At 36.4% G+C, this 24,572-nt stretch overlaps 1 protein-coding gene across 1 annotated transcript in view; it reads left to right on the top strand.

Moving 5' to 3' along the window:
- Positions 1-24,572, top strand: part of LOC139042840 (centromere-associated protein E-like) — a 79,828-nt gene that overhangs the window by 37,116 nt on the left and 18,140 nt on the right. Inside the window, exons 19-36 of the mRNA XM_070503401.1 lie at positions 187-309; positions 392-557; positions 939-1,093; positions 2,272-2,586; positions 2,699-2,971; positions 3,125-3,283; positions 8,517-8,717; positions 10,315-10,473; positions 12,016-12,306; positions 12,425-12,583; positions 12,768-13,049; positions 13,711-13,869; positions 14,647-14,937; positions 15,559-15,717; positions 17,379-17,486; positions 20,618-20,836; positions 22,767-22,953; positions 23,857-24,060. Coding sequence (XP_070359502.1) covers positions 187-309; positions 392-557; positions 939-1,093; positions 2,272-2,586; positions 2,699-2,971; positions 3,125-3,283; positions 8,517-8,717; positions 10,315-10,473; positions 12,016-12,306; positions 12,425-12,583; positions 12,768-13,049; positions 13,711-13,869; positions 14,647-14,937; positions 15,559-15,717; positions 17,379-17,486; positions 20,618-20,836; positions 22,767-22,799 — 3,252 coding nt within the window. The 3' untranslated portion in view covers positions 22,800-22,953; positions 23,857-24,060. The remainder of the gene's footprint in view (positions 1-186; positions 310-391; positions 558-938; positions 1,094-2,271; positions 2,587-2,698; positions 2,972-3,124; positions 3,284-8,516; positions 8,718-10,314; positions 10,474-12,015; positions 12,307-12,424; positions 12,584-12,767; positions 13,050-13,710; positions 13,870-14,646; positions 14,938-15,558; positions 15,718-17,378; positions 17,487-20,617; positions 20,837-22,766; positions 22,954-23,856; positions 24,061-24,572) is intronic.

The raw sequence follows: 24,572 nt of genomic DNA on the forward strand, positions 1-24,572 counted from the left end.
TTTTTAAAAATATTTTTATTTTCGAAAATGTCATTTCTTTTCATCTATCCTAAAAAAAATTTGGTGATTAACGTATTTTCACCATTTTTGATTTGTTAGGAATGACATCTGTGTGTGTGTTCTCTAAAGTCTTTTCCAACTCTAAGAAAGTTAGCTTTCAGGAAATCCTTTTTGTTGTGTGTATAGGAAAACATTCAAGACCTCAAACAGATGAAACAGACTCTGTTCGATGCTGAGGCTGTAGCCCTCGATGCCAAGAGAGAAGCAGCCTGTCTCAGGAGTGAAAATCTGGAGCTGAAAGAGAAAATGGTAAGTGATTTTTGTTATATTTATAATAAAGCAGTTGTAATGATCACTACATTTTTGTGAATTTGTATTGTTTCTCTCATAGAAAGAACTTGCAAGTGCATGCAAGCAAATGGAAAATGATATTCAGTTATATCAAAGGCAGTTGGAGGCAAAGAAGAAAATGCAAGTTGATCTGGAGAAAGAATTACAATCTTCTTTTAATGAAATAGCAAAACTCACCTGCCTTATAGATGGAAAAGTTCCAAAAGGTATTTTATAATTTCAGACTTACCTCTTTGCAAATCCAACTGCCTAAAGGATTTTGCACCTCCATTCCAATGATTAAAAGTCCATTGTTCTCTGATGTTTGTAAGTAGCCTAATATTAAATTTCAATATCATTTGGTGTCAGTATTTATAAGTGTTTCCATGGACTTCAAATTATAAAGGTTTAAGAATTATTTTTCAAATGAATTGGACCCGATCTTGAAAAAGGTGATTCAAGAACTTTTAACAATTGGATTACCTGTTGACCAACACTGGTTCTTTCTTTAATAAATTTTATATAATCTGATTAAGTAATCTAAGTTTGTATGTAATTTAAATTGTCCCAATAACTGCAAACTGTTTAATTTACCAAAAATATCCTAGATTTGCTCTGTAATTTGGAATCAGGAAGAAAGATTACTGATCTCCAGAAAGAACTGAATAAAGAAGTTGAAGAAAATGAAGCTTTGCATAAAGAAGTTAATTTGCTCTCAGAGTTGAAATCTTTACCCTCAGAAGTAGAAATGCTAAGGAAAGAGGTAAATATGTTTTTAAGCAAATAACTCTTACTTTGAAATAAAAACCCTTGCAATATTGCCTTAAATATTTTGCCATAGTTTGTTTTAAAGTAACAGTGAAGAGACTGTAAACATTTGACCCTGCTTGTTAGGAACATTTTCAAAGAATATGTAACAGTATACTTAGTAATGAGATCCATGTAGGGGCCATTTCTATAGTCCTCAGATGTAGTGCTTTTCAACAGAGATTGATGGCCCACCCTTAGTCTTTATCTTTTTTGGTGCTGTTGCTGTGGTCATATCACTATGTTGAATAAAGGAGAGTAAGGAGGTAAAGAGGGTGGCATTGATGAAGTTTTAGAGGTTGACGTAAATATTGCAGCCTAGTGAGCAATTCCGGAAACCTTCTGCCAGCCTTTCCTTTTTCTGCCTTTCTGAAAGAAATAAAAAGGACAAGAATTTGAGTACTTACTACATGGTGAGCATCATGCTAAACAACTTTAGCAACGTTATTTAGTCATCCTAAAAACTCTTTAAAGTACATGCTGTTTTTTAGCCCAACACATAGTTATGGATCTAAAAGCTGAGTTACACAGACCTGCCTCCTACCCTGAGCCTGTGGTTACAAGAGCTCTACTGTCTCGCTCCCTCTCCTTTGTCTCAACTTTGGCTCTCCTCTCTTTTTCCCACTTCCTTCTCCTTTATCTTTCACAATGATTAAACTATTTATAAGCTGGATATTGTTGGTTTAAATTAATTACTTAAATAATAGTTTAAATTTAAGTTATTTAAAATTTAAATTATTCATGGATTAAGTTTTTGGAAATCTGAGCTGCATTCAAAGCCTTTAGAAAGAAAATAATAAGTCAAATTCTAAGAAAAACCATAAGATGCCTGAAACACCATAAAGTTAGAAAACACTTTAGAATGATAGATAAGGAAATAAAGACATCCTAATTAAGTGTTTCTTCTCCACTCAATCCTTACTAGAACCCAAACAAAACTTTGATGGTAAAGTTAAGCAGGATAATATATTGTTATAAAGATGTGACAATAAAAATATTACCTTTCCTCAGTCAAATCTGTGCTTAATTTCAATGTCTTTTTTCTTTTTTGCAGATAAAGCTTTTCTTTTCCTGATAACTGCTGTAGTGGATCTTATATTGCTAACATAGCTAAATTTTATTTCTTTTCCGTAGATAAATGACAAATCTGAAGAGCTCTATAAAATAACATCAGAAAAAGACAAATTGTTTTCTGAAGTAGTTCATAAAGAGAGTAGAATTCAAGATTTACTTGAAGAAGTTGGGAAAACTAAAAGTGACCTAGCAGCTAGCCAGTTGAATTATAAAAGAACTGATCAAGAATTCCAAGATTTTAAAAATCAACATGTTGAAACTGAGCAAAAGTATAAGATGGTCCTTGAGGAGAATGCAAGAATGAGTCAGAACATAGGAAATCTCTCTAAAGAAGCTCAAACACTTGGTTTAAGCTTGGATGCTTTGAACATGGAGGTTGGTACAACACACCCTCTATGGAAATGGTCTTTAGTTTTCTGGGGTTTGGCTTCTATATAGATGCCACAGAATGCTCTGCTTCTCACAGTAACTTTTTCTTATTTTAAAGCTTTCTTACAAAACCCAGGAACTTCAGCAGAAAACAGCTGAGAGTCAAGAAAGGTTAAATGAAGTGAAAGAGCTGAAGCAACAATTAGAAAGTAGAGATTCTAGGCTGCAAACTGTCGAAAGGGAGAAAGCACTGATTACTGAGAAACTTCAACAAACCTTAGCAGAAGTAAGAACCTTAACCCAAGAAAAAGATGGCCTGAAACAGCTCCAAGAGAGCCTGCAGATTGAGAGGGACCAGCTCAGAAGTGACATTCAGGACACCGTGACCATGGTGAGGCTTTGACAGAGTAAACTGAAAACTCAGAGCCTCTTCAAGACATTCAGGAGCCATCAGTTATTATTTATGATCAAGCAGTAACTATAAAGTTATTTTCATTGTTTCACATTATTCTAATTGAAATTGTGTTCCCTTTCTCTGACAAAGAACATAGATACCCAAGAACAATTACGAAATGCTCTTGAGTCTTTAAAACAACACCAAGAAACAGTTAACACACTGAAAATGAAAATTTCTGAGGAAACTTCCAGGAATTTGCGTATAGAGGAAAACATAGGAGAAAATTCGGATGAATTTCAGGAAAAGGTAAAGGGTATTTCTGTTCGAGTTTTCATATACTATATGTGAGCTTTCTCCTTAACTTCAGACACTTAAGTACATAATGGTGACCTCAATCTTATTGATTATTCACAGTGAATAACTAACAACAGTTTACAAGATTAGCCCTAGTGTCTTTGAAATAACTTCAGATATAACTGCTTACAATCAGTTGGAAAAGGAAAAGGCAAAAATGTTAGTTCAAACTTTGAGCTGATATTTTCCGAGGCCTGGTGTATTTTAAACATCTTTAAAAGCCCCTCTGAATTCTAAGAATGTAAGAAAGATTGAGTGCTTATTATTACTTATGGGTAAAATATTTGTTTTATATCAGATTTTGTGTACTAGTTTAGAGTTCACTATCGATGTGTGTGTCGTGTTCATGTCTGTTTCTAGAGCTGTGCTGTGCTTAAATCTCAGCTTATTCTAGGCAGCATGGTTCGTTTTGTCCTGAAACCTGGGGAGAAGAGCTGCTTTGTTATTTAATTATATACAAGAAAGGCTAGGATGCTAATGATGATTTTTTAAAAGGGAGGTATATTAGTCTGCCATCACAAAATATCATAGACTAAGTAGCTTAAACAACAGAAATTTACTTTTTCCCAGTTGTAGAAGCTAGAGGTCCAAGGTTAAGGAGCTAGAAAATTCAGTTTCTTGTGAGCCCTCTTCCTATCATGCAGATGGCACCTCTCCTCACATGGCCCTTCTGTGTGTGAGCCGAGAGAGCTCTGGTTCTCTTCTGCTTCTGGAGTGGACACCAGTTCTATGGGGTTAGGGCCCCAGCCATATGATCTCATTTAACCCTAATTACTCTCCTTAAAGGCCCTCTCTCCAAATACAGTCATTTTGGGGCTTAGAGCTTCAACATGTGGATTTTGGGAGGACATAATTCAGTCCATAACGGGATTGCCTGTAATTTTATATAACTGATTTATTTACAATGCATTTCTACTTTTCAAAAATGCCTTTTATATGTCAGAATTTTTTATACTATTTTTCATTGTTATTATACTTAATACTATTTAATCCAGAATAATTACTACTGGGAATTTAAAACGTTCACCAATAGGAGAATGGTGAAATAATCTTTCATACATCCATAGCTTGGAGTAGTAGTCATTCATATATATATATATATATATGTATAAATTTATTTTTGTTTGTTTTGTATCTTTAATTGTGGTAAAATATACATAGCATAAAATTTACCATCTTTATCATTTTTAAGCAAACAGTTCAGTAGTGTTAGGTACGTTCACGTTGTTGTGCCACCAATCTCCAGAATTCTTTTTATCTTGTGAAGCTGAAACTCTATACCCACTAAACAATTCCTCATTCCCTCCCTCCTCTAGCCCCTAGCAACCACTTTTCCACTTTCTATCTCTCTTAATTTGGCTACTCTAGGTACCTCACATAAGCGGAATCATGCAGTATGTTGTCTTTTTTTGACTGGCTTATTTCATTTAGCATAGTGTCCTCAAGGTTCCTCTATGTTGCAGCATACATCAGAAATTCCTTCCTTTTTAGGGCTGAATAATATTCCATTGTATGTATATACTACATTTTGTTTAACCATTCACCCATTAATGGGCACTGAAGATTGCTTTCACCTTTTTGCTGTTGGGAATAATGCTGCTATGAACATGGTGTACAAATATCTCTCTGAGACCCTGCTTTCAATTCTTTTGGATGTCAGATTTACTGGATCATGTTTTTTATCTTTTGAGGAACTGTCATACTGTTTTCCATCATGGCTGTACCATTTTACATTCCCACCAGCAGTGCATAAGGGTTCCAATTTCTCCAAGTTCTCACCAACACGTATTATTTTCTCCTTTTTTCACAGTAGCTATCCTAATAAGTGTGAGATGATATCTCATTGTGGTTTTTATTTGCATTTCCCTAATGACTAGTAATGTTGAGCATCTTTTCATGTGCTTGTAGGCTATTTGTATATCTTTACAGAAATGTCTGTTCAAGTCTTTACTCATTTTTAAATTGGATTGTTTGGTTTTTGTTGTTGAATTTTAGACATTCTTTATATAGTCTGGATATTAACCCTTTATCAATTGTGTGACTTGCATATATTTTCTCCCATTCCTAGGTTGCCTTTTCACTCTGTTGATTGTGTCCTTTGGTGCACAGAAATTTGTAGTTTTTATGTAGTCCAGTTTATCTCTTTTTGCTTTTGTTGTCTGTGCTTTTGGTGTCATATCCAAGAAATCATTGGCAAGATCCACTTTATGAAGTTTTTCTCCCATGTTTTCTTCTAAGCATCTTACAGTTTTAGTTCTTATGGTTAGGTCTTTGATCTACTTTGAGTTAACTTTTTTATATGATGTAAAGTAAGGGCCCAACTTCTTTCTTCTGCATGAGATATCCAGTTTTCCCAACACCATTTGTTGAAGATACCATCCTTTATGATTGAATGGTCTTGACATCCTTGTTAAAGATCATTTGACCATATGCAAAGGTTTATTTCTGGGCTCTGTTTTCTATTTCATTGGTCTATATATCTGTCTTTATGCCAGTACTGAGCTGTTTTGATTACTATAACTTTGTAGTAAGTTTTGAAATCAGGGTGTGTGAGACCCTCAGCTCTGTTCTTTTTTCAAGATTGTTTTGCCTGTTTGGAGTCCCTTGAGATTCCATATGAATTTCAGGGTGGATTTTTCTATTTCTGCAAAACACTATTAGGATTTTATAGGGATTGCATTAAATTTGTAGATCGCTTTGGGTAGCATTGACTTCTTAACAATATTAAGTCTTCCAATCTGTGAACATGAGACGTCTTTCCATTTATTTGTGTCTTTAATGTATTTCAGATACATTTTGTAGTTTTCATTGTACAAGCCTTTGCCATCTTGGTTAAGTTTATTCCTTAATATTTTATTCTTTTTGATGCTTTTGTAAATGGATTGTTTTCTCTATTTCCTTTTTTAATTGTTTATTGTTAATGTATAGAAATGTAATAGAGTTTTGTATAGTCATGGAATTTCTTTAAAGTAGACATTATCTACAATTGGAAAATTTCCAGGATACATTATTAAATAAAAACAGATACATACTAAAGAACAATTCAGTAAGATCCAACTTATGTAAAGAAACCTCTATATACCTTTATATACTATTACTCTATATAATGAGCTTCTTTTTTCCCATTTACTCTGGGGTACAATATTCCTGCCTTGGAAAAGGAGCTTTCTCTTCCTCTCTCCCTATGCTTCAGTCATTCTTTCCTAGAAAGCATTTTCACTTGCTCTATATCTTGTATTCTCAGTTTATCTATATTTTGGGTCAACTATGGGCCAAAGGCACTTGACCTTGATTTAAAATTTATAACTTCCACTTTTATAAGGGGAAAGGTTTTTCAATAGTTTTTTGAAAATAAATGCACAGTCAGTAGCCGCTTTTAAACAAATGCAAAATGCAGTCACAGGGCCCCATGAGAAGGAGCAGTAGAGGCGGAGTGAGGGAAAAGGAGAGTTACACTCACTGGACCAGCCAGTCTGTGGTATTAAGTTCATGCTGGAATCATCTGTGTTGATAAAAGGGTCTAACTGGAAATTCTCCTGGGCCATTCTGTTCATCAGGGTTTCTGAAATCTGGGATGCAATGCTGAGGTGAGCTTGGTCTTGTGAAATCGTGTTCATGCTGGAATCACCCATGAGGATAATGCAGTGGGTCTAGGGATTTCCAGATAAACCTGTTTATCAGAGCACCAGAGGGCAGCCTATGATAGCCTAGTAGGTCTATCATGAAGCCTCTAGGAGTGCCCGTTTTCAATCCTGCTTGATGTGTCTCTCTCTGGAAATGAGTTTCTCTAGTGTGTCTCAACAGAAATTTTAAACTTTGTGATTAGTAGGCTTATTCTCATATAAAGGACACAATTTTTTTCCTTATTTAATAATTAGACCTATTAGATTTGCTCATAACCATGGTAGCTGGAATACTTTCTAGGCTGAGTTCAGTTTTGCACTTTGTCTCAATCTGCTTTGTTTTGTGTACATTTCCATATTTAGGAGTAAAGATGCAAGATTCTGAATTATAGTAGCTGACTGACTAATCCCAAAGACTCTGTGTTCCTGCCTTAATTTCTCCTGTAGTTGTAGTTAGCTCTCTGCTCATCCTTGTAGAAGCTCATGCAGATTGCCAAAAAGAAGGGGCTAACCAAATGAAATATGGTTTGTCTGTATCCACTCTAGAGAATTGAGAAACTACTAAAAATTATAATTTGGAGATTATGTAACAGCATGGGAAAATGCATATCATCTAATCTAAGTGGGAAAGAAAAACTAAAAAGGATCTTATATGTAAAGTAGTCATAATTGCAATGTTAAAAAAATTCTTTTAATAGAAGAAACTCTGGAAGGAAATATTCCCAAATTCTAATAGTGGTTGTGTGAAGTTGGTGTCATTGGATGATTTTTTTTCTTTTTCTTTTTTTTCTAATTAAATATAGATTATTATAAAAACTTTTTAAACATCTGTGACCAATATTCAGCTGAGTGTTTTTACTGGGCTAGTATAGGATTATATGGTGATACCCTAATTTCATACTGGTAACATCAATCTTTGTCTCCTTTTACCAAGGAGTCCATGTATCAGGTTACCTTTGGTTAAGACTTATTTATGGATAAATGGATTTATATAACATGCTTTTCTTAAGCAGTATATGAAAAATATGAAAAGGTGAATTATGCTACTATAATATGAAATATGTTTCTAACAAAACTCTTTTGCCCTCTTATCTATAATAAAACTCTGAAAATAAAGATTTGTTAGTAGTAGGGCATAAGTTATGGTTTCCAGCTTTTGAAGGAAAGAAATAAAGAGGGAGAGTTTAAGCTGGCTTACTCCTTCATAAAGCCAGGTTAACCCATCGTACATGAAGATAGTTGTGAATTATCTATAGCTGTCCACATAGCTCTTACCAGTGAACAGGCACAAGAGCACGAGCTCTGGAACCAGACCACTTGGATTCAAAGTCTGATAACTTCTCTGAGTGACCTTGGGCAAGTGACCTACCCTCTCTGGGATTCAGTTTCCTTGCCTGTCAAACGGAGATAGTAATAGTGCCTACCTTGTAAGGTTATGGGGAAGATTAAATGTGTCACTGTGTGAAAATAGTGCCTGGTACATAATAAGTAATAGAAGTTTGGCTATTTTTATTATTAAAACTGTTACTAAGAAATTCTTCTCTAATGTATTAATATTTTAGATGGTTGGCATAGATAAAAAGCAGAGTTTGGAAGCCAAAAAAACCCAAGTGCTGATTGCAGATGTTGATAATGAGCTAACTGAACAACAGAGAAAGATATTTTCTTTAATACAGGAGAAAACAGCACTGCGACAAATGTTAGAGAGGGTTACTGCAGAAAAGGAGCAACTGAAGACTGACCTGAGGGACAGTATTGGAATGGTGAGATTCAGCAATGTGTTTTTGTCTTTGTATGTTTTAGATTTTTACAACTTTATTGAGGTATAATTTCCATGCAATAAATGTATCTGATGTGAGTGTCCAGTGTGATGACTTTTGACAAATGTCTCTACTTGTGTTCTCTCCACCCCAGCAAGTTCCCTCCCACCTCCACCCAGGCAATCCTGATCTCATCCTCTGCCCCACATAGTCACTGTCCTGATGTTTTCCACCTCAGCTCACTGTCTCTTCTAGAACTTCACACAAATAGAATCACACTGCATGTGCTCTTTTGTCTCACTTCTTTCTACACTCCTTTTTACTGCTTGGTAGTCTTCCAGTGTATGAATAGGCCACAATTTGTTTAGCCTTTCTCCTGTATTGATGGAAATTTGAGTTATCTCTACTATTTGGGTATTTTGAATAAAGCTGCTATAAACATTCTCATACAAATGTTTTTATGAACATATATTTTTTATTTCTCTAGAGTATGGATCTAAGTGAAATAGCTGGGTCATAGGGAGATGTATGTTTAGCTTGGTAAGAATTTACTAGGCTGATTTCCAAAGTATAGTTGCACCGTTTTACATTCTCATCAGCACATTAAGAGAATTCTGATGGCTCCACATCCCCACCAACACTTCATATTATTGGTGTTTTTAATTTTAGCCATTTCTATTGGGTGTAACCTTGTTTTGATTTGCCTTTCCCTAATGACTAAAGATGTTGAGCATCTTTTTATGTGCTTATTGTGTATCTTTCTATAAACTGTTCTCTCAGTGATGTGTTGTATAGATTTCAATGTACAGATCTTGGACATATTTTGTTAATTGGTTCCTAAGTGTTTCTATTTTATTTATGCTGTTGTAATTTTTCTTAAATTTCATGTTTAATTGTTAATGTTTGCCAATATTTTCAAACCTACTTTAGTTTTTGTTTCTATATGTGGGGGCAATCTAATGTGTAATAGATTGAAATTAATATTTTCAGAAGTTTGCTATGGATCACAGTAGACCCTGACCTTTTGTGTAATTTTCCATGTTTCTTAGGATTGTCTGTTTGGTCAAAGAGCTGAATGTAAATAAGAGTACAGACAAAAGTTGTATTTTCTTCTCGGTATCTGTCTTGTAATGTTTTTTGGTCTTGATACTTGAGAATGTCACTCTTTAAGCATAATAACTAAGATTAGTCCAATTCATGCTAGCAAAGGACGGCTGCTGTTTTGAGCTTGCTCAAAATCAAAGCCATCCCAGCATATGAAAAGCCTATAACCTGCAGTCTCATCGTCTATCGATGAAAGCTTAGAAACAGTCTCTTTTGGCTTCAGGGTAGAAAACAAGCAAACCTCTTATGATGGAATACTAAATCCAGTTCTAATTCTCGTGGTAGGAATGTAAGTTGAGCAATAAAGAAACAGCATAAGAAAGCAGATTCTTGGCATTTACATGATCAAAATAGACTCACTTTCTTTTTAAGTTAGTCTTTTCCAATATAGTTTGCCATGATTTCTCCATTTTCAGGCTGAGGTAAATGCTGATTTTTACCTGATTTCCTAAATGTAAGCTAGTGTCATTTAATCTCAACTTTTTAAAAATTCTAGACCATTGAAAACCAGGAAGAATTAAGAATTCTTAGAGGTGAACTTAAAAAGCAACAAGAGATAGTTGCACAAGAAAAGAACTGTACCATAAAGAAAGAGAAAGAGCTTTCTAGGACCTGTGAGAAACTGGCAGAAGTTGAAGAAAAGCTAAAGGAAAAGGTGAATTTTTAAAGTTATCTTCCTGGCCATATTTCCTGACTAAACTTTTTTTTTTTGGTGATAAATTTTGGTTCTAATAGACCTAAATTCCAGAAATAGAATGTACCTCCCAAATGAACAGCTCTCAATGCTAATATTTTGGACAGTTTGAACTCACACTAGGATCTTAGCTAACCTCTTTTGTGTGTATTATATTATCCTAGAGTCTTTCAATGAGAGGGGGCCTTGGTTCATCTAAACTACTCATGATGTATTCATTCATTCATCAAATATTTATTGAGCATTACCGTGGGCCAGGCACTGTTCTGGGCACTTGATATACATTAGTCAGTAAAACAAAGCTCCTGCCCTTATATAGAGCTATATTAGTCATTCTCTAAACTCTAAGATTTGTCACTATTACCATCTCTTAGATGTTTGCAAGTTCCTGAATTATTTCTTTTTTAGAAGTAAGGTGCTGTTGTAATATAATTGTGTAAGAGCTAAGACTGTTAGAACAATTGTACTGCTCTAGTAATTCTAAAATGGACCCACTGATATCTTTCTGTTTATCCTAAGAACAGTGCTACATGCATTATAAATAGCGTAGTGTTTCCATTGTGCTTCTGTGGAATGTTTTTTTCCTAATATATGTTCTCTTAATTCTCATCCCTTTCACTATAACCTAATTGAATTTACTAAAACCTCCTATTTCATACTCCTCCCAAAGAGGTGATATCAATAGGCTTATGTAAAAGTTAATGCCTCAGTGTTTGTGTGGGCCATCCCCTAAAGACCTTATTGGAACTAAAAATAAATTATCCAAAAAGGTTTTAAGAGATGAGGAATTACAGTTTATTTGCCAGGTACATCTATATATTTAGTCAGTCTCTTTTCTTTTTAAATTTTTCGCATTTTTACTTTGCCTCCTTGATTAACCAAGTGACACTATGTTAGTTTCTTAGGACTTCTGTGTCAAATTATCATAAACTTGCTGGCATAAAAACAATGGAAATTTATTCTGTCACATTTCTAGATTCTCGAATTCCAAAATCATGGTGTCGGAGGACCATGCTTCTTCTGAAGGCTCTAGAGAAGAGTCCTTCCTTGCCTTGTGCTATCCGTGGCTCCCGCTGTCCTCGATAGTCCTTGTTCTGTAGCTGCATCACTTCAATCTCTGTCTCCATCTTCACAGGATCTTCTCTGTGTCTCTGTGCGTCCTTTCCCGTCTCTTATGAGGACATTCTCATTGGATTTAGGGCCCAACCCTAGTCCAGTAGGGTATCTTCTCAATCCTTAACTAATTACATCTGCAAAAACCCTCTTTCCAAATCGGATCACATTGAGGTTCTGGGTAGACTTGAATTTTGGGTGGGACCCTCTTCAGCCCAGTACAGACACTATGCCTAGAAGCTGCTTTACTTTCAGTGCTGCTTGTCTGTTTCCACTAGGGTAGTGTGCAGGGCTGTGATAATGATTCTCTCAGTTTGGCAAAGTACATTTTACATAAGAATTTTAAGATAATATGGCAAAATGGTAATAATAAAAACTTTATTTCTTAAGAGCCAACAACTCCAAGAAAAACAGCAACAACTTCTTAGTGTACAAGAAGAGATGAGTAAGATGCAGGAAAAGATGAATGACGTGGAGAATATAAAGAATGAATTAAGGAACCGAGAATTAACGTTGGAACGTATGAAAATGGAGAGGCTAGAGTTGGCTCAGAAACTCCGTGAAAATTATGAGGACATAAAATCCGTAACCAAAGAAAGAAATGATCTACAGAAATTACAAGAGTCCTTTGAAGTAGAGAGAGAGAAACTTAAAGAATACATAAGAAGAATTGAAGTTAAGGTCAGTTAGACCCTTTTCTTCATCTGTTGTGTTTCCTTAAAACTGAGCCAATTGGGAAGGGGGGCAGTGTTGAGATGATGTTGTTAAAATATTCTTTAAACTTCACATGCTAATAAAGGGTCTGGAAACAAAAGAAGAACTCAAAATTGCTCACATGCATCTGAAAGAACACCAAGAAACTATTGATAAACTCAGAGAAGTTGTTTCAGAGAAGACAGATGAAATATTAAATATGCAAATACATTTAGAAAACACAAATACTGCCTTAAAAGCACAGGTATTTTTTTAAAGTTGTTATCTGAGTAGCTGAGAGTTTGAATCAGGTCTTTTGTGTAAAGAAACAAGATATGAGTTAGCCTAAAATTGGAGACAAGTAAAGATTTGCCTATTAATTTAGAAACTATTATTTAGCTTTTTATCAAATCTATCTATATCATAATTTATTGTATGCTTATCTCAAGATCCAAGAACTTCAGGAGAAAGAACATCAACTTCTTAAGGCAAAAAATGATCTCAAGGAAAATATGCATCAAACAGAGCAATTGAAGAAGCAATTAGAGGCCCAGAATTCAACTCTGGAAACTATAGAAACAGAGAAGTTCAAATTGACTCAGAAACATCTTGAGAACCTTGAAGAAATAAAACTTGTTGCTAAGGAAAGAGATGGCCTCAGAAGAGTGGAGGAAACCCTCAGAACGGAGCGAGAGCAGCTCAGGGAAAGCCTGCGAGAGACGGAAGCTACAGTAAGCGATACTCCTTCCCTCCCTCGTGAGGAAGCGTGGGCTTTGCTGACAGCAGTGAGCCCTGCTTTCACATGATGGTGCTGCTGGTGTGAGTGAACTGATAGAAACTTTTAGGCACGTAACTTGGTATTGTTCTTGAAAATTGTAAATTCTGTAAGCAATATTTTCTTCATAGACTTTATCCTACATGTATACTTAATCAATTGTTAAGATAAAGAAATATATATATATACATACACATATATACACCACAGTGTTGTTCATTGTAGCAATTTGTAATAAAAAATGGGATACAATCTGAATGTCCATCAGAAGGAAACTGGGTAAACAAGAGCAATATGTCAGAATACTATGCAACACCTAATAAAAAAATGGAATAGATTTGACCGTCCTAATATGGAAAGCCCAGAATGACTCTTAGGAGGAAAAGCAAGCTGTAGAATAGTGCACATATAACATGTTTGCCTCTGGAAAGTGGAAGCAGGCTGTGGGAGGTGGGGACAGGGAGGAAAAGCTTATCACTTTCTAACAACAAAAATACAGAGTAAGAAGTAATAGTTTTATTATTTTTACTAAGAAAATATGTTATTTTCATTAAAAAAATACTAACATTTTAACATTAAGATATGTCACTGTTCTCAAAATTTCTCTAATGATGAAGAATCTGGAAAAACAAGAGGAACTAAGAATTGCTCACATGCATCTGAAGGAGCACCAGGAAATTATTGATAAACTCAGAGGGATTGTTTCTGAGAAGACAGATGAAATATCAAATATGCAGATGGATTTAGAAAATTCAAACACTAAATTACAAGAAAAGGTATGGGGGGAGGGGAGGGTTATTTGATTGGCTGTCTGACTTATTTGTGCCTATAATCCTCTGGGGATATGAAATAGTTTAGCCACATTGGAAGACACGTTGGCAGTGTTTACTGACACTGAACATGTACATGCCTGTGGCCCAGCGATTATAGGTATGTACCTGAGAGAAAAGAACGCATACTTCCACATAAAGATATGTACAAGAATGTTCATAGCAGCTCTAATCATAATAGTGAAAAACTGAAAACAACTCAGATGCCTTTCACTGGGAGAATGGATTTACACCTTGTGGTTTATAAGTTCAAAAATAGGCAAAGTCACCTAAGATGACCAAGGTCATGATAGTGGTTGGCTGTAGTAAGGGGGCACACAGGAACTTTTTGGGGTGCTAGAAATGTTCTATATTTTAATCTGGGTTGTTATTACATAGATGTAAACATATGTCAAGAATAATTGAGCTATACACTTAAGATTAGTGCACTTATGTGTATATGTACATGAGTGCATCTATATACATGTGTATATATGCACAAGTATATATATGTATCTATATGTACACTTGTGTGTATATGTACATATGTACACACTTGTGTGTATATATATATACACTTACGTATATAATCTCAAAAGAAAATAAATTCTGTGTGGAATTATGCAGAATATTAATGAGTGACATTAGAAGCCTATTGTCTTAATCAATTTAGAAACTATTCTTTATACTTGTCTTAAAAACCATCTGTATCCTGACATGTTATTTTATGATTATCTTGATAAGATCCAAGAACTTAAGGCAAATGAACATCAGCTTTTTAAGTTAAAAGAAGATGTCAGTGAGACACAGAAAAAAATGTCCGAGATAGAGCGATTGAAGAAACAATTCAAGGCCCAAAGTTTAACTCTGGATAAAATAGAAACGGAAAACTTAAACTTGGCTCAGAAACTTCATGAAAATCTTGAAGAAATGAAATCTGTAATGAAAGAAAGAGATAATCTAAGAAAAGTGGAAGAGGCACTCAAACTGGAGAGAGACCAACTGAAGGCAAACCTACAAGAAACCATAGCTAGAGTGAGTTATACTCTTTCTTCCTGTCCAGCACACATATTTTTAATACAAGAAGCTTCCTTCTCTTTTAAATAAATGATACTGTTGGTGAAAAAGTAAATGTTAGAGCCTTTTAGGGAGACAGTTTGACAATATCTTATTAAAAATTTATCAGCATATACGTTTGTTACAGCAATTCCATTCCTAGGAATTTATCCAACCAATACATTCACACATTTGGGCAGAAATACAACAGCATTCACTGCAGCATTGTTTGTGGTAAACAAAAGCTAAAAGCAATCCAAGTGTCCGCCATAAGGCACTGGCTAAGTGGGGTTTGTCTGTATAAGGGAACACTAAGCATAAGAATGGGACACTTTTTCTGTGACGTTGATCTAGAAGGGTGTCCAAGGGGTCTGAAAGGAGAAGAGCAAGCAGCCAGTTCAACAAGGAGCAGGACTAGGATGGGCGAGGTGAGGGACAGGGTCTGTACTCTCTATCCTTCCATACTGTTCTGATTTGGGGGTGGTGTGTTGGTGGTTTTTAACTGTGAGAATGCATTTTTTTACTTTAACTAGTTCATCATTAAGAAAAGATAATGTGCCTTTATATTATCATATTTCTCAATTTCTTCTAATAATAAAGGATCTGGAAACACAACAAGAACTGAAAATTGCTCGTATGCATTTGAAAGAACACCAGGAAACTATTGATAAATTCAGAGAGAGAGTTTCAGAAAAGACAACCCAGATTTCAAATATTCAAAAGGATTTAAATAAGGCAAAAGATGAATTACAGGAAAAGGTATTGTTGTTTTATTCTTTTGGGAGTAGTTGTGTCCAAAATTATTTGTAGACTCAGCAAGGAGATAGAAATAGATATATAGACATAGATATGTGCTTGTATGTAACAAATAGACTATTTTCCGTCCTTGAAGGAGTTCTGTTTGCATTCTAACTTGTTTTATAATTATCTCAAGATCCGAGAACTTCAGAAAAAAGAGCTTCAACTTCTTAAAGTGAAAGAAGATGACAGTAAAACTCATTAAAAAATGAATGAAACGGAAGGATTGAAGAAGCAGTTTGAGGCCCAAAATTTATCTATGCAAAATGTGGAAATGGATAACTTACACTTGACTAAGAAACTTTATGAAAGCCTTGAAGAAATAAGAATTGTAGCTGAGGAGAGAGATGAGCTAAGGAGCATAAAAGTCTCTCAAAAATGGAAAGAGACCAATTCAGAGAAACCTTAAGAGAAATGATAGCTAGAGCGAGTTCAGAATCTACCCCTATCTAGTAACTATTTATAAGAAACAAGCTTTTTTGAAAAGGGTAGCAATGTTTTTACTTTTTTTTTCCGGGAAATTTCTACAAACGGAGGATAATGGGAAAACTATTACTATAACTTTTCACACAAACAGGCAAGTACAGTTTTAAAAGAAGCTAAAATCTATTTCAGAAAATACCATTTTAATTCTTTATTTTTAAGAAAAAATTTGTTAAATAAGCAGACTATTTTCTTTAATGAAATTTTAAAAGAGTTTTTAAACCAAGAAATAGCATTATTCTCAATGGAGAAATAGTTGAAGGATTCGATTTACAAAAGATTAAATAGCCCATCTCTCTATCTCTACCTGATAGGGTTAGACGTGGGCTCTTGTTAGTGACATTAGAAGGGAAGAAGGCAAGATGAATACAAAAAAAGAAATTGAACTGAATCCTCTAAAAAGTAATGTAAACTTCAGATCAATAAGAAAGTTTATGAAATCTATAAAAATCTTTTTCATTCTCATATTTCAATAGTGAAGAAAGAATAAAGTGGAAAACAGTATCATTTGCAATCTCAATAGAAACATCAGACACTTGGGAATCATATTTATGTGGACCCTAACTAAATTTATAAAGAGATTTAATTCATTCAACCAATAATCATTGAACAATTAGTCTTCTGGGTACTGCAGTAAATAAGATAAACAAATGGGAGAAAATGTTTTGTTTTGTACTTGTAGTCAGAAATACAAAATGTAGGCAGGGTATGAATTTTCTGGTCCAAGGTGCTGGGAAGAATATATGAATGGAGCTTGGAGCACCATGGACAGTACAGACAGTGGTGCTAGCATGTTTAGTTGACAATAATTATTCTAATGCAGAGATCTGGAAGAGTAGGAACCAGAGATAAATCTAAAACCTAATTTGCAGCTATGAAGGTTACAGGAACAGATTCTGTCTCCAAAAAATATGTGGTTCTCCCACTTTTTTCCCCAATGAGTTGAGGTTACTCACTAAAAGACTTCATGATACTATTATTCATTTTCTGACCATTTTTTACATTTTTTTGTGTTACAAGTATAATATTTGATTCCATTATTGAAATAATGTACAATGTGTAATTGAAAAAGTAAATGATTAGACATTATATATGAATGGAGTTATAGCTGAAGCCTTGTTTATTTCTTTCCATCCAAGCAGGACCAACAGAACATCAAAGAGGTATTAAAATATGAAAAAATGTTGCTATGTGATGGAAAACAGCACCTTACAGAAAGCCTGAGAGAAAAGTGCTTTAGGATAAAAGTAAGTGCCCCTGTTCAAATTACAAATAAATATTGGGGCCCTTCCAAAGGCCTGAGGAGTCACAGGCACCTCTATGGAATGAAGAGATAATGCTCAGTATTCTTCTAAACTTCATAATCTAGTACAGATATGTGTGTGCATACATGCATACATACACAAACAAAACAGTGGGGTTTGGGGCCGGCCCTGGGGCCAAGTGGTTAAGTTTCTGCTCCCGCTTCGGCAGCCCAGGGTTTCCCCAGTTCAGATCCTGGGCACAGACATGGCACCGCTTGTCAGGCCACGCTGAGGCAGCATCCCACATAGCACAACCAGAGGCACTCACAACTAGAATATACAATTATGTACTGGGGAGGCTTTGGGGAGAAGAAGAAAAAAGATTGGCAACAGATGTTAGCTCAGGTGCCAATCTTTGAAAAAAAACAGTAGGGTTTATGACTTTGAGGCTTCACTGGAAAGGTGGTATTTCAGCAGATACCTGAAAGGAGTCAATGGTTGAGACATACAGGTATCTGGTGGAGAGCAGAACAGGCAGGGAGAACAGCAAGGACAGAGCTCCTGAAGCAGAAGCTGCCTAGTGGGCTCCAGCAACATCAACAAGGGGGAAAGCTAATGAGAAACGAGGTCAGAGTTAACAGGAGGAAGCAGGCTGTGGGGCTTTTAAAAGACTTTGGGTTTTACTCTGAACGAGATGTGGATCCACTGGAGAGTTTTGACCACGAGAGAGACATGGTCTGACTTACATTTTAAAGGGATAGCTCTGATTGTTGTGTTGAAAATTAAGTGATAGCAGGAAGACTATTTGAAAGACTAATTTCAGTAATCATGCGAAGATGGTGATGGCTTGGCCCAGAGAGGTAGTAGTGGAAGCAGTGAGAAGTGTGTGGATTCTGAACATGTAGTGAGGGTAAAGCCAACAGGATTTACTGTCACCCCTATTAGAACACAAGATCCCTAAAGACTTCTGTGTGTTTATGGCTGCATCACTTAGCACAGTCCTGACAGAAGTCAGCCTTCAATATGTATTTATTAAAAGTACAAATGAATGACTAGACAGTGCTGCTCCAACCATAAGGTGATTCCTCCTAAGACCAAAGGCAAGAATCCCCTCTCCAACATCCCAGATTAATGAACATCTATCTAGGTTTTCCTTAAATTATTAAAAGGAGAGCTCATTATTGTCAGAAGCCCCTTACTCTATTGTTTAGCACCCTGAACTAAATATGTTAATACCCGATTGAATGTAAAGTGTTCTTCCACCTGTGCCCTGACCAGCTTGTCACCTGTCTGGTCTCTAGAAAGTTGAGCTGCTGGGCCTAGGCCTAATGGGTGTCTGCCATACATAAGGCACTAGACTGGGTGCTTTACCTCATGAGACAGAGTTTATTGTTCCATTTATAAACAAAGAAATTGAGGCCCAGGAGGAAGTTCAGTCATTGCCCAAGGTCACACAGCTGGTAAATTGGTAAAATTAGGATTTGAAACCAAGTCTAAGTTTAAAACTTGGGTATAGAAGCATTTCTACAAATATAATTTTATTTCCTTTAATTTATAGTGTCTATATGTATTTTATAGGTTATATATAATCTAACATTTTACTTAATTCCCTAGAAAACTTTGTGGAAATTATTGTAGTCTTCATTTTGTAGTTGGGAGAATGGCTCAAGGATTTCCCCAGTCAGGAAGTGACAGGGCTAGAACCTGAACTCTAACTCTGATAAAAGGTGAGAAATCTCAGATTCTAGGCAGATAATAGAACGTAGGTCATGTGATTTGTTGTCACTCGTTTTGATGCTGGCTCAGTGAGCTGAGGAGTCGAAAGAAACATTTCTTGGACTCTCAAGGTCTGGCAGTAGTGCTCTTTTATTCAGGAAGTAGCATGGAGTAGCATGGGGACAGGACCTATGGGCAGTGAAGAGCTGCAAACATGGGTTGAGGGTAGGGCTAAATTTATAAGGCATAAGTATGTGAGTTGCTTCTTTACAAGACAAAGGAAAAATTAGGTAAAAAAAGTATCAGTGCAGGTGGAGTCTGGTTATCAGGTGGTCTTATAACTTTGGGTAAGAATCAGATTGAATGAGGTCAGGATGTCCCATGCTTCTGTGAGGATGATATAGATTGGTATGTAGGCCAGGAAGCCTTGGGCTTTTCTCCCTGAGGCATCCTTGATCCTCATCAGTTTTATCTGCTCACTCACACCACCTATTGTCAACAGAAGCTAGCATTCAGCCTTGAGCTACAATACATACTAGATTGAATTCATGCAAATTTCTCTTCCAACTTTGTAAATGTTCATTCAAATCATGGATGTTTAGAAGACTAAAAGAAAATGTATCAAAATGATAACAATGGTTGTTTCTGGTTTTCTTTGTTATAGCTGTTTTATAGAGGATTAGAATTGGCCACCCCAAGATATATCTCTTTGGCATGAAGATTATTTTGGGCTGGTTACTTTCAAAAACTGCAGACATGAGAGAAACTCTGAAAAGTAGAAGTTACCCTTTGTAAGAGACATTTCCATTTGTAAGGGAAATCTCCATCTGTAAAGATGTCTCCCTCTCTGTACCAGGAAGAAGGGGGATGACCTTACCTCTGGAAACTCTTATCAATGCGGAAGGCAAGGACTTAAATCTGCATAATAACCTTACTCTTGTTTACTGTACTTGTCTGGTAACCTCCCATACTGACTCCCCCTACCCACAACATCCTCCTTTGTCTTTAGCTGAAGATGATATTTAAGGTGAGAGCTTCCGCCATTTTGGTGAGTTGCTCAGTTTTCCTGGGTCTCTCCCATGTATACATGTTATAAAGCTTTGTTTAATTTTCTCCTGTTATTCTGTCTCATGTGAATTTAATTCGCTGTCCAGCCAGAAGGACCTAGAGCGTGTAGAGGAAATATCTTCCTCCCCTACAGTTTAAACTTCTTAAATTTCCACAATGATTATAATTATTTCTATAATCCAAAATCGACCATAACATTTTCTTTTTGTTTTTTATACACAAAAGTCTCAATTTATTTCTGCCCTATAGAAAGTGTTAAAGCATAAATTTTGTTACAATTCCAGAGCTAGGACTACTTATTGTTAAAGTAGAATGAATTATTAAATTGAATGAATTCTCACTGCCTTTAGGAGCTTCTGAAGAGATACACAGAGATGGATAGTCATTATGAGTGCTTAAATGGACTCTGCCTTGACTTGGAGAGGGAAATTGAAACCCAAAGAGAGCTTTCAATTAGAGTAAAAGCAAACCTCTCACTTCCACATCCACAAACCAGACAGATTCAGAAACTTCTCACTGTCAACCAGAGATGTTCCATGGAGTTCCACAGAGTCATGAAGAAACTCAAGGTACCACCTGTTTTAGTAATATCTTTGTAAATATTGCCATTAATTTCAGTTACAAACCAGTATATTTAAGTCCTGCTTTGGGAGTTGGTGTATTTGCTAATTAGTACATTTGCTACTGAATTAAAGATGGCATGGGTCTGAGAATAGCATGTGCAGGATCCTCAGTGCATCTAGGACCTGCTCATTCAACAAAACCTGAGCTCTGCCTTTGGCCTTAACAATGTGTCAGGGTGCTGGGGAGACAGAGATGAGCAACCGCTAAATCTCTCCTAGTCCAGTGGGTGAGGCAGACATTTGAACAGGTGAGAAGTGCAGTAGTGGACAATGTCCTGGAGAACAAGTTGAAGACAAGACTGGACTGGAAGCTGGGCTCAAGCAGTAAAGCTTAGAGTTCATTTTAGAGATGAGGAGGGGTCACTGGACAGTTATTTTAAGTGGTGGCAGTAATGTGATCGGGTTGCCATTGTAGAGACTTCACTACAGACAAAGAAGAAATGAGTCTGCAGGGGATGATAAGCCTGGTGGCAGAGAGAAGAGACAAGAGGCAGTTACAATTGTCCTGATGAGATGTGATGGGTGACAGTACTATGGGGGAAGGATTCATAGGGATGGAAAGGATGAAAGAAGTTAAAGAAATATTTGGCAGTTTACAATAGTAGGTCCATGTGCTTGACAGTGGAGGGAGGGGAGGGAAGTTCAGACTGAGCCCCAGGATTTGGGCTTAGCCGGGTTTGTGGATAGTGGTGCCATTAACTGATAGAAAGAAAAAACGAAAGGGAGAAGGCAGGTGAGGCAGGAGGAGAGATCTGGTGTTTAATTTGAGATGTTTTGAGATAGAAATACCTATAATGGAACATCCAGGAAGAGAAACCAAGTAGGCTTTTAGTTGTGAATCTGAGGTTTGTCAGGAGAAAAATCAGGACCACAGATAAAGATGTGGGATCCATCAGCATTTGGTGATAGATAGTACAACAGGTGTGAATGAGGCCACCCAGAAGCATAATAGAGTGAAGATAAAAGAGAACTCTGGAAAAGATCAGTTCTCAAGAGGCAGTAGCAGAAAAGAGAGCAACACATGAGTTTGAGGTTGGAAAAGTCAGAGAGATAAGAGAGAACTGAGCAAAAGTGCCATTGGTCATGTCAGTGGTGGAGAGTGTGTCAAAGATGAAGTGGTCAAGAGTGGCAGATGCTTCAGACAGCCAGAACATGAATGAAGAGATCCCCTCAATTGTTGACAATAGAGCTTACTGGTGACCTTTGTCAGAGCAGTTTTAGTTGAGTGGTTAGGAAAGAGGCCAGATTGTAAATTGTTAAGGAATGGTGGAAGTTGAGGAAGTAGGAAGCGGTATCTTCCCTACCTAGGTAGATTGCCCCTCAGGCTCTAATAGTCTTCAAAAGCCTAACAATCAGATATCCAGAACTTATTCATGAGGTCCATAGAACCAGGGCATTCAAATTCTTGTCCCCTTTAAGCCACACTTGACAGGTAAGTCCTGAGGCAGGGCACACTCACGTTGGCCACCCAGCTGACATAGGCAGGAGAGGATGTTGAAATGAATCTCACTGGGAAAACTGCGTGATATAATTAACCAAAAGGAGGCAATAGAAAAAGGTGGGTTTATAGGGAAAGGCATCATGTTACATTGTAAACATATTGAATCTGAGGTAACTGTAGGACATCCCTGAGGTAGCTCCAGAAGGAAGTCAGAAATAAGAAACTAGAGGTCTGGAAGTCACTCTCCGAAGACGCTGAGAGTAGAAACTTGGGAATAGAGAGAGGTTCTTCCCTTCTTCCTCACTCCTCAGAGGATAGAGACAAACAAGACAAGCCGCCCCACCTCTTAGTCTTGAGAGTTTAGAACTTCCTCTAAACGTGATAAAAGTTTCATTTCCCAATTTGTTTCATGTTTTCCTGCAACTATGTGTTAAGCTATGTTACAAAGATAAAGGAAGAACAACATGAATCCATCAGTAAACTTGAAATGGTTTTTATTGATGAAGTGGAAAAGCAAAATGCACTGCTAAGTAAAATGCAGCATCTTCAACAAGATGATGATGTACCATCCAGAGAATTAGGGGACCTCCAGTTGAGCCAGAAAATGGATCTACATATTGAGGTATGATTTATTTAAAATGGATTTAATTAGATTTTAAGTCTTTTTATCAAATAGAAAGGTACCTCTTCATGTGCTTAGAGTCATTTTCATTTATGAAATTAAAAACAGCTTGCAGAGGGGCCAGCCTGGTGGCGTAGCAAGTGGGTTCCTGTGCTCTGCTTTGGCAGCCTGGGGTTCACTGATTCAGATCCTAGGCGTGGACCTGGCACTGCTCGTCAGGCCATGCTGTGGCAGTGTCCCACAGAGAAGAACCAGAAGGACCTAGAACTAGGATATACAACTATGTACTACTGGGGCTTTGGGGAGAAAAAAAATAGGTTGCAGGATGACAGCTGGCCAGATGTAAAGAGTGCCAAGTCATAGACTAGCCTCCTTTCAGAACTACACAGATATAGAAAAGTAGACTTAATATCAGCAAGTAGGATTTCTTGGAAGGCCAGAATAAGTTTCCAAATGCCTTCTAAAACTTCCTAGATCTGTGACTGGGAGTCACAGACATTTGTATTGTAGCAACCCCACATGGAGTGTCCTGCTCTCACCCAGCAGTGTGAGGCCCCTGCAGTTCCCAGTATGCATGCAAGGCCTGCTGTATGCACAGAAAAGCTGCATCCAGAAGCACTTCAGACACTGTCACAGATTCATAGTTTCGAACAGGTTTTAAAAATGCCAAAAGGCAGAATTTGTAGATGTGCCTCTGTTACATAGCCTATACTGCCAAAATTTTATTATTTAAATTAGAATTATATTTCTAATATAATGAGGATAAATTAGAATTATGTTTACTTCAAAATATTAGAAGTGAAAGTTCAGTAAGGTTATTTTCCCCTTTTTATGATATTTGTCTGATATTTAGATAAAAACTTTCCTAAGATTCAGGAGATTCAATGCTTATTTTTCACACAGGAAATTCTCAAAGATTTTTCGGAATGTGACTTCCACAGCGTAAAGATGGAATTTCAACAAGTACTGAGTAATAGGAAAGAAATGACCCAGTTTTTGGAAGAGTGGTTGAATACTCATTTTGATATAGAAAAGCTTAAAAATGGCATCCAGAAAGAAAATGATAGGATTTGTGAAGTGAATATCTTTTATAATAAAAAGATAATTGTAAGTAGTACTTTTTTTGTGCTCATTCTTTTTTTTTGTTTGCTTTAATTTTTCTGCCTCATTCTTAAAAAGACTTAGAGCAACTTAATTTTAAGTATATTTTCTTTCATTTATTTGTATATGCTTCTTTATTTTTTTATTTGAAAAAGAGTGACTGTAAATGTGTTCTTCCTCTAACACATTTTGCTTCCTTAAGGTAATTAAATATATCAACTTGTAAAGAAGATAATAAAATGTTGCAGTATAACAATCCATTTCCACTGGTGAAACCTCAAATCTTGCCATTTTCCTCTGTCCTTTCTCGCTTCCGTAGGACCTGAGCTTTTTCCCCCAAGTATCCTCAAACAAGGTGAGATGCTAGCCTGTTTCAGGGCTGTGGGCAGCACCTGTGGTCAAGCCAAAGACAGCTCTAGTCCACTAATTAGTGAGGCCTTGTGCTTCTCACCTCGGTGCTGTTGCTATCATACGTGCTGATCCTTCAACTGTGAGGTTCAAACATGTGGTTTGTATCA

The sequence above is a fragment of the Equus asinus genome, unplaced genomic scaffold, assembly GCF_041296235.1.
Source record: "Equus asinus isolate D_3611 breed Donkey unplaced genomic scaffold, EquAss-T2T_v2 contig_1, whole genome shotgun sequence".
NCBI lineage: Eukaryota > Metazoa > Chordata > Mammalia > Perissodactyla > Equidae > Equus > Equus asinus.